Genomic DNA, 12,225 nt, shown 5'->3' with positions numbered 1-12,225 from the left:
AAAAAGAGTACCTAAAACTGTAAACGCGTTTTTCTTAAAACGATGTTTTTTCGAATTGGTCAGCTTGATATCTCAAAAACCAATCACCCGATTTACTTCAAACTTAGCATATATCTTCAGTAGATGTCCCATTCTGGTTGCTACTAAAACTAAGTCGGTTTTTGCAAAATTAGACTTTTGCGACTTAAAAAACTAGCGAATTTTTGCAGAAATCGATGTCTGTTTTAGACGCTGCAATTTTTTTTTAATTTCAGTATTTCTCATTTAATCTAGTTCAGGCGATAGCCACACTCATACAGATTACAGAAAATTTAAAATTTTCTATTTCAGACAACTACAACGGCTGATTTTATGCTAACAACGCGCATACGATTTTTGTAAGGCGCTCTATTTGAAGCACTATAACTCCGGATATAACCACTATTTTTGCACACAATTTTTTTTTCACATTTTATACAGATTGACAAATGAAGCCACAAAGCTGGAAGCAAATATGTCTAATGGTTTTGTTTTAAAAAATTCCCAAAGTTCGCATCACTTTTCATCCGTCAAGGTAGGGAGACTCCTTAAATCATTCATGTTTTACTAATTGTAGTATATAAGAAATAAACGTATTCAAAATTTCTAACATCGACTTATTGTTAAATATGTTTTCGAAAATTCCTGGCCTGACTTTGGTTCGTTCACTGTTACTGGGAATAAATAACAAGATCTATTCGTTCCCACGACTTCGGCTGGGAAACGTTACGGAAAAGTTTGCCAATGAAAACTCTGACCTCCTGCACTATTTCCATATACGAAATGCGTATTCTCCACTTCCGTATTTAAATAACACCGATTTAAGTAGAACTTCGTAACTGAATAAAGAACCAAAGGATATTAGACCCATGTTCAACCATTTGTATTCACTCAATGATTCATGAAATATTTTATGATAAAAATCGTATTTTGTATAAGTGAACGCTATGTTTTATTGACTATGCAATGCTCCTAAGCGAGTCGATAGCCCCGTGACCATTGCTTGAATTCAAGCTGGAGGTGTACTTTTCTATCTTTCGAAAAAAGGTGGCATTTCGTCATCCTACCTAAACATTTTTCTACGACGAATTTATCATACACTTACGAAACACTTATCAGTCCATGGAAATCATTATTTTATTAAAAGTGTAATTTATTGTATTTACTTTAGAAAAGTTAAAAATATTTAAAAATATAAGGGTGTATTCACCCCACTTCTAGAGGTGGTGTGATAATGACTTCGTGATATCATATATTGCAATCCAGTGATGGTTAAAGCGCGAAACTTTTATAATTAAATGCACAATATTTGTCCAGACACGAGATAGAAAAGAATTTCGTTTTAAATAAATAAAAACAATCAAGAAATCGCAGAGTTAAAATTACCCCACTCGTTGAAATCACCAATTAATTACTTTCTACTTGTCTCTTTGAATTCTTTAAAATTCCTGACACTTTTGCCTCGTTTGCGAATTAAAAGAATTAGAATAATTTTCACGATAATTATTAAGCATTTTCCTCCCCGATTTTCTGTCGAGAACAGTATTGTTTCAATCTTACAATCATTTCGCTAATCATTACTACAATATCTCAACTTTAGGCTTGTAATTACTCTAAAGTCGATAGATTTTTAGTTTATTTACCATCTTAATGTATAGTTTGACAAACCGTCTTACGTCCCTTCCAAGAACTTCTCATTCGATCAAGCATTCGGTATATTTCCATTATTATAGCACAGGCGAGAAAGTACAAATGAAACACTACGAGATGGTTATACGTAAAAAAGTTGTACCGCTAAGGATATTTTTACATATATAAACGTATATGTACGCTATTTATTCGGTATAAAAATTTCACATAACTAATTTTATGTGGTGAATAATTATCCGGTGAAACGTCAAATAAAAGATTTCAGTTAATCGTGATTTTATGACGACCAGAATCGAGTTCTATCTTGACATGCAGCCTTCTATTTCGCCTGCATTCTAATTCCACTTTCCTCGGGCCATTAGGCATCTTCATCTCCAGCACGCAAATAGAAAACCACAAAATCAAAAATGCAGGTGTATTTTAAATGCAGATGTATTTAAATTGCGCGCAGCACTCTGTAGGCGCAATCTATTGCTGAAGTACACAATTATATGTTACTTTATGTCATTCATCTTGCAAATACCTATTTTAGACTCTAATTGATTATCGTAGGCAACCTACCCCATTACAGTGTCTAAGAAAGGACTCCCGAGGGAAGCATACTTTTTCAATCACTTTATTTTAAATATTCTTGCATTGAACATGTGCAGTTAGCGGTTAATCGTAAAATCGATGCTTCTATTGTATAGGTCCTTGTATTTCACGTTTCTCCATTGCCAAACACTTGTGCAATTGTACGTTCAACAGAATTAAACGTTATAATTATAGAAAACGGGGGGGGAAGATTGTGAACAACCCTCTGCAGATACAACTGATTAAATCAGAACTCTACCAATCGAATACATTACCCTGAGTGAGTACTCGAAGACTGAAGTTGCGAGTTACGCGCTGTCATCGCCGTTGCCGATATTTGCCACTTCCAAACATTACTATTCTCGATTCTTCTTTTCGCACCAATACGAACGACAGTCTACGAAAACCCACTCTATATATACCTCTAAGCTATATGTATATACAAATATTTGTGTTCTAACAGAGGTTGAAATAAACACCCGAATCTTTTGCAATTTGTAAAAATCGAAACGTTACTTCGTAAAAGTTTCGCTGATGATAATAAATTTCCTAAAAGTAAGGTAGCCCATTCACGCCGGACTCTTTACGCCCTGTATAAAGTGATATCCTTGATCCGTTACACAGAAATCGAAGAAAGAAGCCGAATGAAATGCAATGGGAACATGTCGTTCTGTTAGTCATAGACACTGATGAAAAAAATAAAAAGTGACAAAGCCCGTATAATAATCAATAATATCGTTATTTATGATTCAACTAATCCTCTGCTATCCTCGTCCCACTCGGTAAAGTCCCTTGTTTTCGTTTGCTTATCGTCCTTTTCAGGATCCTGCTCCCCTTCGACGTGCTCCTCCTCGATGATCATAACTGATTCGTGACGTTCGTCAGCACTGTTACTTTGTTCGCTGCATTGCTCGTCGTATTCCACTATCTCCGTCTGCTCTTCCACATACTGTATAACTTCTTCCACCTGGTCGACGTTACATTCCTCTAACATCTCTGTCTGCTCCACCTGCATCTCCTCGTCCTCTATTACTTTCTCCTCCACTTCTTCGACCACCTCCTCCACTATCTCTTCAGTCTCCTCAGCGAGGCCCTCCGTTTGAAAGGTTTCGTACGCCTGCCTCTCCGGCTCCTCGTTCCCATGGATATAAACGATCATTCCGTTCTCCGTACCCTGCATCACTATCTGCTCGTTGCCAGATATGTTCAACTGCTGCGGCTGCTGTTGCTGCCCCCTCTCCTGCTGCTGGAAATTCTCATTGTCGATGAGCATGATCATAGGCTGGCCATCGAGCTCGTGCGCGTTATACGACATGTCGTGGGGGATATTATCTAGCTGCATATCCGGCACGATGTACTCCGATTCGTTCGAGGCTACTTCATGAGTGTCCGCCACCACGCTGTCCCCGACGCCCAAAGACGTTGCTATGCCACTCGCGACGTGGCTCAGTGCTTCCGCCTCGGAAGATGGCTCCAATGAGATAGTCGGCACCGACACCGCCTCGGTGTCGCGTAAATCCTTGTGCGCGCAGTCCAGGTGAACCTGCAGATTCGTGGCGCGTACGAACACTTTGCCACAGTGAGTGCAACGATGGCCCTTTTCCTTGCCCTCTGAAAGACTCCTGTGGCCAGTGTTGATCTCGTGCGTCGTCAGTTCGGTGACGTCCTTGAACGTCTGCGAGCACTGCATACACTGAATCTCCTCCGACGTCGACGAGTGCTGGCGCGAGGTCGGGCGATGATTATGGTTTATCTGATGTCTCACCAGCAGCGTCTCTGAAAGCGCCACGTAGGAGCAGGCCTGGCATTTCGGGAAACACATGCTCTTCGGAGGAGGCACGTTGTGTTTTGTGTAGAGATGATACATCAGTATGTTCCGTTTGGTCGCTTTGTAGCCGCAATGCTCGCACACTCTCGGGTCGAACTTCTCCTCGTGGACGTCTTGCATATGTCTTCTGTACATATAGTAATTCGTGTACTCTTCTTCTATATCACACTTGTTACACTTCCAAGGGCCGGTCTCGCCCCCGTCGACGCTCCCGTTGCTCTTCGACTCGGTGTCCTCGCCGTTGTTGCTAGACATCAAGTGATCAGACTTTAGAACCACGTAAGACACCTTCGTCTTGGATGCCGCGTTGCTGTCCGACGATTTCGTCTCCTTCTGCATTATCTTCAAGCGTATGTTCTTGTTGTTCTTCACTAAGTGAGGATACTTCTTCAGCACCTCTCGAATGATTTTAGCGTGATTGTTAATCGATTCTTCGGAATTCGCTTTGAAGGACGACTTTCCTTTCTCCATGTTCTCTTTCTCCTCGAGATCGAATCGCACCTTCTTCGACGGCGATGGCTGCGTTTCCTGGTCCCTTTGCAAGCATCTCGTTACGGACCAGTCGTCGTCCGAATTTATCTCTTTCAGACCTTTCTCGTTCGCGTGGCCGTCGTCTTCTTCATCCTCGGTCGTGTCGTTTTTACTGTCTCTGTCCGGCGAGCATTTACCAGTAGGCGAACTATCTCTTTTATAATTGTCCGGCGCTTGGACGATAGGTTTTGTGTTGTACGTGATATCGTCGAACGACGAGAACACGCCAAGTGCAAACTCCTCGGCTTCAGGGAGATCGAATCGAGAAGGCCCAGGGGTCACCTCGTTAGACCTATTTGTCGAGGTCATCCCATGGAATGTTCGCATTTCGTAGTTAAGTGACGGTGTACTCTGTGGCACGTCTAGTTTTCTCTTCCAAATAGGGAGCCTGGAATAACAGAAAGGCACATCATTTTCATGGTGCAATATAATTAAGTAATATATGTATCGGCCGGGTCCATTGGACCCAGTGCGACCACCGCGGAACTTTATAGAAGTGTGACCGCGAAGGGTCAAAAACACATGTCTTCCACAAACATTTTTTATTCAATTTTTAATTTAAGATATTGTTTATACGATCGGTACGTGAAATACTTACTTTCTACCTGGTAATGGCTGACTTGAGAGTCCTGACGATGAGCTAGAAGTGGTCGTTGGTTTTGTGGTGGACGTTGAAGGCTTCGAAACTACTGGTGCTGGTCGTGTATTGCACTTTGTTGACTGGTCATTTTGTAAGGACGAGGTATTAAATTGTGCATCGAGCAGCTTCGTTAAAACGTTCATATTCATTCTCTGCGCGGTACGGTATAAAGCATTTTGCTCAGAGGTCCAGTACTCCAACTGTCCAGTATACATAAAACTGTAAAGACAGTGTGAATGTGAATTAATGTTACAAAGATGTTTCCAATTCCGAATGTAAAATGTACCTTATAATGGACTTGACACATTCATATGGCATATCCGCTGGCATAATGATCACCCCATCGAAATTCTCATCTTTTTCTTTTTGCTCGCGCTCTAATTTCATGAAATAGTCTGTGCATGTTGTTATGACTAAACGATGAGCCTGGAATATTTTCAAAATTCATTTACTACTGCAATATTGCAACGAAGAGGAGACAGACACAGAATTAATAGAGTTCTAACTATTTTAACTTTAGCCCACTTAATAATCCTACTATTTCAATACTTTAAATATCCTATTTATTAACAAATGTTTGTAAATCGCTGCCCGGTTCACTTTGCTATATACAAATTTGAAAATTACCTGGACCGTGATATCGCTAGTGGGGAATTTAATAGTAAGGTCAAGTAATTCCTCCTCAAAATAAAGTTGCTGAAGTCGTTGGAGAAAGAAAGTGCCCCAGTTATCTACCTTCACTTGCTTCAACCCCCGCGAGGGGATTGGTTTTTCCTGACTTACAGCTTCCATTGTTTACCTGTGCATATTATAATTAATTCTACATTACACTATCAAAGGAAATCCTTTTAGCGACACCAAAAGAAATCAGCAGCAATAAATATGGAGATTTTAAACTTTCTATAAAAAAAAAAAACAATTATTGTTTCATTATATAATAACAGACATATGAATCCAATTTTTTCAATTACAATTTCCATCAAAGTTACTTGCTACTCCAAAAACATAGTAGCTCCCGTAACAAATCATCTACTACTTATTACTTGAAAATTTACAAATTTAATTATGGTAGACCTTATTTAACACTCGTTACTAATTTCTGTAATCTGCAAAATATTTTTTAACAAATTGCTAACACCTACTTGAAACGTGTATTTAAAATGCTAATTGTAATTATCATTAGAAAGGAAGGAGAAAGCTGTATCTACATTCATGTTGTCTTATAATCCTGGGCGTCGCATTAACATGTTATTTACACAATAAAAATAAACAAACAAACTGTACTAATGATCTTACAAATCATACTGTAACATGTTTTCTTACCAGCTAGAAGTAATTTCAATTACTTATTAAATGTAATTACAGTCATAGTCCAACTGGACCTAATCCTGTAATAAGAAAAAGATAAAAGATACGTGGCAGACCAGAATTTTCTGATTATACAATAAAGTAATGGATGGTACGTAAGCTTTTCAAAAGACACACAAAGTTAAATTGCTTTGCACTCGTTGGGTTACTTCTAACAACTACACAGTCAACTATTAATCGCAAAGTCGTATAACATTATGCAAAAAATGATTATTTACAGAAGTAATCCAGTTCCATATAGCATTACTTAACGTTCCTGAGAGAAATGTCTTCGCACTTGTGAGAGGACCGCCGCGGAATCCATATCGCAAGCAAAATTATGCCTCAATTTTTTACGGAGTAATTACTTAATCTGACGGACTTCTAAAAATTAAAGGTTTCACATCTAAGAGTACAAGAGTAATGTATCATCAGGGTCCATTGACACACGGATATGGTTCAGACACTTACAGTAGTGATGCTCGAAGTGCAACAGCGTAAAAGCTCTTAAATGTACATATTATATACGCATTATTAGGATTGCTTTGAAATCTGTTTAAATCTAAGTGTTGCAAATAGAGGAGTGCTATATAGGAAAAGGGAAGTTAAAGAGATTTTGACAAAAGTATCAGCGTATACTTCGCGGAACGCTGGAAAACGGAAGTTTAATAGCGATGATCGCCTCCCTTTCACAATCAGAGTCGGGCATATTAATGGTTATTCCGAATATGTACAAATTCAAAATAACCTGTGGATGTATTGCACATACCTATTTAACAATATTTCAATGGTCCTCCCAGCTCCATCTCTTATAAATTTCTTTAGTACACAAGTAATATTGAACATTCCATTGTGTATCACGACTCATAGATGGAGTTATACGTATTGGCAATGGAGCGATTCCGGTCATGAAATAGCGCCTTTAAATCGTTCGTAAACGTGCTGCGAACGTATTTAATTCTTCCTGACTCCTACTTTTGGTATTATTCTTCCAAAAGAAGCGTAATGCTTGCAATCGCCACTTATACAAAGTAGAGAGTATTTATTTCTTGTAAAATGAATCCAGATTAATTGGTTCACTTGTAATTCTTCTTATTAGTGGCAGGGCCGGCGCGAGGTGGGTCCAACGCGTTCGCCGAAACCAGACCCCGCGCTTTAAAACGCCCACCGGTCCACGAAAAGCTCATCGTAAATTTTACGGAGCCCTATGCATAGATATTTATTGTTATACAGTTTAAAAGTACATGTATATATAAATGTGTTCTTTTTTTAGCCCCGCAAAAGTTCGCGCCGGTCCGGATTAACTATTTTCGGAATCTACTATTTAGATAAGTTTGTGAACACTTTAAAATTTCTAGTAACAAATTCGGTACCCAGCACTGACCTTGTACTAGTGCCAGAAAATGATTTGGATTGGTTGTTTCTGATAGAAACGAAGATAGCTCTATAAGAATCAACCAATCCAAATCACTTCCTGGCACCAGTGCAGAGTCAGTGCGAAGTACCGAATTCGCTATAGGATACGCACCATATGCACCGCGATGCACCGCGTTGCGTAAGTATAAAAAATGTAATCCTTTCTATATCGGAGCCTTCGTAAAACTATTAAAAATGTACTCGGCACAAGCGGTGGCAAACGTGCTAGGGAGTTTATACAATGCTTCGACAACAACAATGTTGTAAAATCAAGAATGCGCGCACCACATTTTACGAAAAAGTAAACAGTGCAAGCAGCGAAAATAGCTGTAACGTCAGATTCCGACTGCACGCATCGGTGGCACACAAATGCCGTGCATGAATCACATTGGCATTGCTAGTAATCGATGATTAAACACAAAATAAACCTCATGGAGAATGTGACTCGTATCTTCACAAACGGGGCGACCACATGTATGCAATTTAAAAGCTGCTGACAAATGCAATCACATTTTTATTGCCGTTATTTAACGAGCACCGCATTTTTTCAGAACCTCGTAATTTCTAAAAATGGAACGCACGATGTTCAACCGTGACCGATGTTGTTTTTGACAGAAACTGGGACAAACATTGTAACAATACTTTATGAGTAGGTATTAAGTACGACTTTCAAATATTTGAAAATAACAAAGTGTTACCAGCAGCTGCAGCCGTGATGGAAAACACCTGTTCCCGTTAGATCACCGAAATTAATCATCACGGGGCGGTGTATTGGTAAAAGATGGGGACTACCTTTCTTCCGGTGCGCTGCTGCTGCTGCTGGGACCCGAAGGAGAGAGGAGGGGAAAAAAATGGGACTATAGTTTGCTGGGCAATATAAGCAAAAATAAGCTTGAAACGCCATCCTGCTTAAAACACAGGAAAACAATAAAAAAAAGTGTTATCTATTCTTAATACTAATAAACTTTAAATTAAACAAATTCCATAGGATGATGCGGTTGAACTTCAAGACGCTATTGCTTGTAATCGTAGTCGCTGCGTTAAGCTCAATATTGACATCATGGAATAATTGTGGTAGCCCGCCGTTTTTTAAAAGTACCGAATGGAAAGCAAAATTCCAACATAGAGTAAGTAAAGTATTTAGTTCGAATCGTGTACGTAAGTTTAATGGAGATTAATATTTCTAAATATGCATTGTACATTTATTTTATGTTATCGCACAAAACATGTTATTTTATTGAAATTTCTATGAAGGATAGACAAAATTTAGAGACTGGATATCAAGAAATAGATTGCCACATAAATGGTGATTATTCTATTGGGTGCCGAAAAGAAGGAGACGAAGTCTACATACCATTCTCGTTTATTCATAAATATTTTGAGGTAATTATTAATATACCGACTTGTTTATCCAAATGGTACGTTAACTTTTCTGAAATGCGACAGATTTACGGGAAGCTAGCGACCTACGATGGCTTGGAAAGATTCGAATGGTTGCATAGTTATTCAAAGATCGTTAATCCGAAGGGAAAATACGACTCTCGGGGTGTGTTCATGACTTTCGAGAACTACAACGTGGAGGTTCGAGAGCGCGTTAAATGCATCAGTGGAAGCGATGGCGTGCCGATATCTACGCAGTGGGAGAGCCAAGGATATTATTATCCTACCCAAATCGCTCAATTCGGTTTATCCCATTACAGTAAAAACTTAACGGAGCCGGAACCTCGTAGAAAGATTATAGAGGATTCAGACAAGGTTAAACGAGAATGGATTATACCTCAGGGATGCATCGTCTCCAGAGTATTCGATAAGCACGCTAACAGTCACGTAATGAAATATGCTACACCGGAAACTAGTACATCTGGAATTACTCTGAAGTTGGATCATGTGCTGGATTTTGTACTGAAGTGGGATTTCAATGTTAAAGACAACGGCAGCATCATGATTACGATGCAGTCCAGAGAAAGAAAAGAAATATACTACCTTCATTACATCGCTAGTAATATAGTATTGCATACTTATAACAACCACGTCTATTACGGAATCGGTCAAATCAACCATCAGTGGAGAAGATTCACCCGAGACTTGGTTATAGATTTACAGAAAGGTTTATACTTAAACGATAAGAATAAAAAGAAACTGACTCGCTCTAAATTAAAGGTAACATATAAACGGCAAAAGTTGAATAAATTTTAAAATAATGAAAATGTAGCGAAGAAAATTAACGTTATTCTAACGATATTCTATCCTATTCGCCGTAGATGGTAAAGATAACTTTGTATGGATCTGGCATGATAGATAATGTGACATTATCTACAAGCGAGCACATGGAGCAGTTCTATGACGCAGCGAGATGGTTCGTTGGCAATCAGAATATTAGCTCCGGTGGATGGGCGAACCCCGTTAGAAGAAAAGTAGCTCCCGGGATGGCTACTCTTGAGCCTGGATGGTATGCTAATAAGACATCAGCTGCTAACAAAGTACATCGATACAATTACCTAAGCACGTTCAATTATTCTGCACCCACAGGTATTCTAGTATGGGTCAAGGACACGCTATCTCTGTATTAGCACGAGCGTATTATCATTCCAATGAGGAGAAGTATCTACAAGCTGCTATTAGGGGCTTGCAACCTTTTAGATTATCCTCTAATAAAGGAGGAGTAGCTGCAGTATTTTTAGGTAAATACGTGTGGTACGAAGAGTATCCTACGGCACCCTCTTCTTTTATACTTAACGGATTTATTTATTCCTTAATCGGTCTGTACGACTTAAAGAGTATAGCGACGGGTAAGGATGCGGAAGAAGCATCCCGCCTTCTCAACGAGGGCATGACGTCGTTGAAAAACATGTTAACTTTGTATGATACGGGCTCTGGTACTACGTATGATTTACGGCATTTTACATTAAAGACAGCTCCGAATTTAGCTAGGTGGGATTACCATTCCACTCACGTTAATCAACTACTTCTTCTAAATACAATCGATAACGATCCAATCTTTACCGCTACAGCGGAACGATGGATAGGTTACATGAATGGCAAGAGAGCTGCGCACAATTAATTATTTTACTTTCGACGATCGACTGACTTGCATTTGAATACCTCCTTGTTTTTATTTATAAATATTTAATACCTCGTTTTTTTTCTTTTTCATTTTGTATCGTACGTTTTGTAAATACTTTCAAATAGTCACGGAATAAAGTGGACCAAAATATATTTATCTGTTTGTGTAATCATTGTTACGTAAAAGCATCGAGCGTGAAATTTTCGACGTTCATTCTTGGGTTGCGATTCGTTTGTATGCGTAAAATATTGTTAGAAGAGTAAATGAAAGGATTTTAAAGTGCATGGTACAACTTGTTGCATTAGAGTGTTCCACTGTAGCGAAGTAAATATTGTAATATTCTATGGTTAGAAAGTAACTGAATGTTATGTATTGTTATGTTTTAAAAATAGTTTATTTAACTTAATGAAAGACCATGAACTGTAAACTATTTTTTAGGGATTTAATGTTTACATCCGAAGAGAAATTATACCTATGTAGGCCTTAACAGAATGTATAAAAGATTAAGCACAGAAAGCTAATAAACTAGATTGTATGATTGTATCGTGTATAAATTATTAAATTAAAATCAGTACGCGAACGATTAGAAGCTCGACATAGGGGTAAACAGTGTAGTTGTTGGCCACCTAAGGCCCGGTGCAGACGAGCGGTTTGCGGCAGTTTGCCGCTGCGTTCTTTCGCGGTGAAGCAATACGTGCGTTCGTCAAAACGAACGCAAACCTACCGCCTAGTAGCCGCAAAACTTTGCGTCCCGTATGAACTGCTTCATATAAATTTATGTTCTGCTAAAACGCGCGCGGCAATCTGCCGCAAACCGCTCGTCTGCAGCAGATCTTAGTCAAAGGTTCACATAAGCGTTGAATTACAAGTCCTATTTTGATAGCTTTAAGAACACAATTAGTGTTAATAGCTGTAAACAACTCTAATAGTCTAGAAATAGAATTTGTTTGAAAAAAGAGTAAAAGGATCCACAAAAAATTTACAAAAAATACGTTACCTACGAAAAAACATAGTTATTGACCAGGTGAAGGCAATGATTGGCTGATCGTTTCATAACATATATGTGACATATACTCTACCTAATTATGAAATAATGTAAATGTATGAAAAACATGAATTGATTCGGTTGGAAACATAGGATTTAAATTATTAAATAAA

General features: G+C 38.7%; 2 protein-coding genes across 6 annotated transcripts; one reads left to right on the top strand and one right to left on the bottom strand.

The window, feature by feature from the left end:
* Positions 1-2,084: 2,084 nt before the first annotated feature.
* Cp190 (centrosome-associated zinc finger protein CP190) lies at positions 2,085-7,727 on the bottom strand. 5 transcript variants are annotated; one of them, XM_076813603.1, is made up of 7 exons: positions 7,059-7,350; positions 6,856-6,971; positions 6,564-6,628; positions 5,868-6,039; positions 5,527-5,666; positions 5,199-5,459; positions 2,085-4,988 (listed from the first exon to the last, which is right to left on the bottom strand). In XM_076813603.1, the coding sequence occupies exons 4-7, from the start codon at positions 6,030-6,032 to the stop codon at positions 2,984-2,986; spliced, it is 2,571 nt and encodes an 856-aa protein (XP_076669718.1). In that variant the 5' UTR covers positions 6,033-6,039; positions 6,564-6,628; positions 6,856-6,971; positions 7,059-7,350; the 3' UTR covers positions 2,085-2,983. The 5 variants fall into 5 exon arrangements, with proteins under 5 accessions (XP_076669718.1, XP_076669719.1, XP_076669721.1 ...); XM_076813604.1 differs by lacking the exons at positions 6,856-6,971; positions 7,059-7,350 and adding an exon at positions 7,357-7,726; XM_076813606.1 differs by lacking the exon at positions 6,856-6,971.
* A 368-nt stretch (positions 7,728-8,095) lies between these two features.
* Hsepi (D-glucuronyl C5-epimerase) lies at positions 8,096-11,608 on the top strand. Its single transcript, XM_076813619.1, has 7 exons — positions 8,096-8,477; positions 8,555-8,652; positions 8,992-9,130; positions 9,258-9,386; positions 9,450-10,163; positions 10,265-10,452; positions 10,533-11,608. Exons 2-7 carry the CDS (start codon positions 8,603-8,605, stop codon positions 11,062-11,064), a joined length of 1,752 nt encoding a protein of 583 aa, XP_076669734.1. The 5' UTR covers positions 8,096-8,477; positions 8,555-8,602; the 3' UTR covers positions 11,065-11,608.
* Positions 11,609-12,225: the final 617 nt, after the last annotated feature.

This window comes from Andrena cerasifolii, chromosome 6 (assembly GCF_050908995.1).
Source record: "Andrena cerasifolii isolate SP2316 chromosome 6, iyAndCera1_principal, whole genome shotgun sequence".
NCBI classification, from domain to species: domain Eukaryota; kingdom Metazoa; phylum Arthropoda; class Insecta; order Hymenoptera; family Andrenidae; genus Andrena; species Andrena cerasifolii.
This window is presented reverse-complemented; position numbering and strand designations above follow the sequence as displayed.

Bases quoted from the DNA above. Each gene is read 5' to 3' on its own strand.
- Cp190 (XM_076813607.1), bottom strand. From the start codon at position 6,032: ATGGAAGCTGTAAGTCAGGAAAAACCAATCCCCTCGCGGGGGTTGAAG. The intron at 5,460-5,526 runs GTACATTTTACA...CTGTCTTTACAG, and splicing joins TGTGTCAAGTCCATTATAAG to TTTTATGTATACTGGACAGT. The intron at 4,989-5,198 runs GTAAGTATTTCA...CTGTTATTCCAG, and splicing joins CAGCCATTACCAGGTAGAAA to GCTCCCTATTTGGAAGAGAA.
- Hsepi (XM_076813619.1), top strand. From the start codon at position 8,603: ATGTTGTTTTTGACAGAAACTGGGACAAACATTGTAACAATACTTTAT. The intron at 8,653-8,991 runs GTAGGTATTAAG...CAAATTCCATAG, and splicing joins ATTGTAACAATACTTTATGA to GATGATGCGGTTGAACTTCA. The intron at 10,164-10,264 runs GTAACATATAAA...TATTCGCCGTAG, and splicing joins TGACTCGCTCTAAATTAAAG to ATGGTAAAGATAACTTTGTA.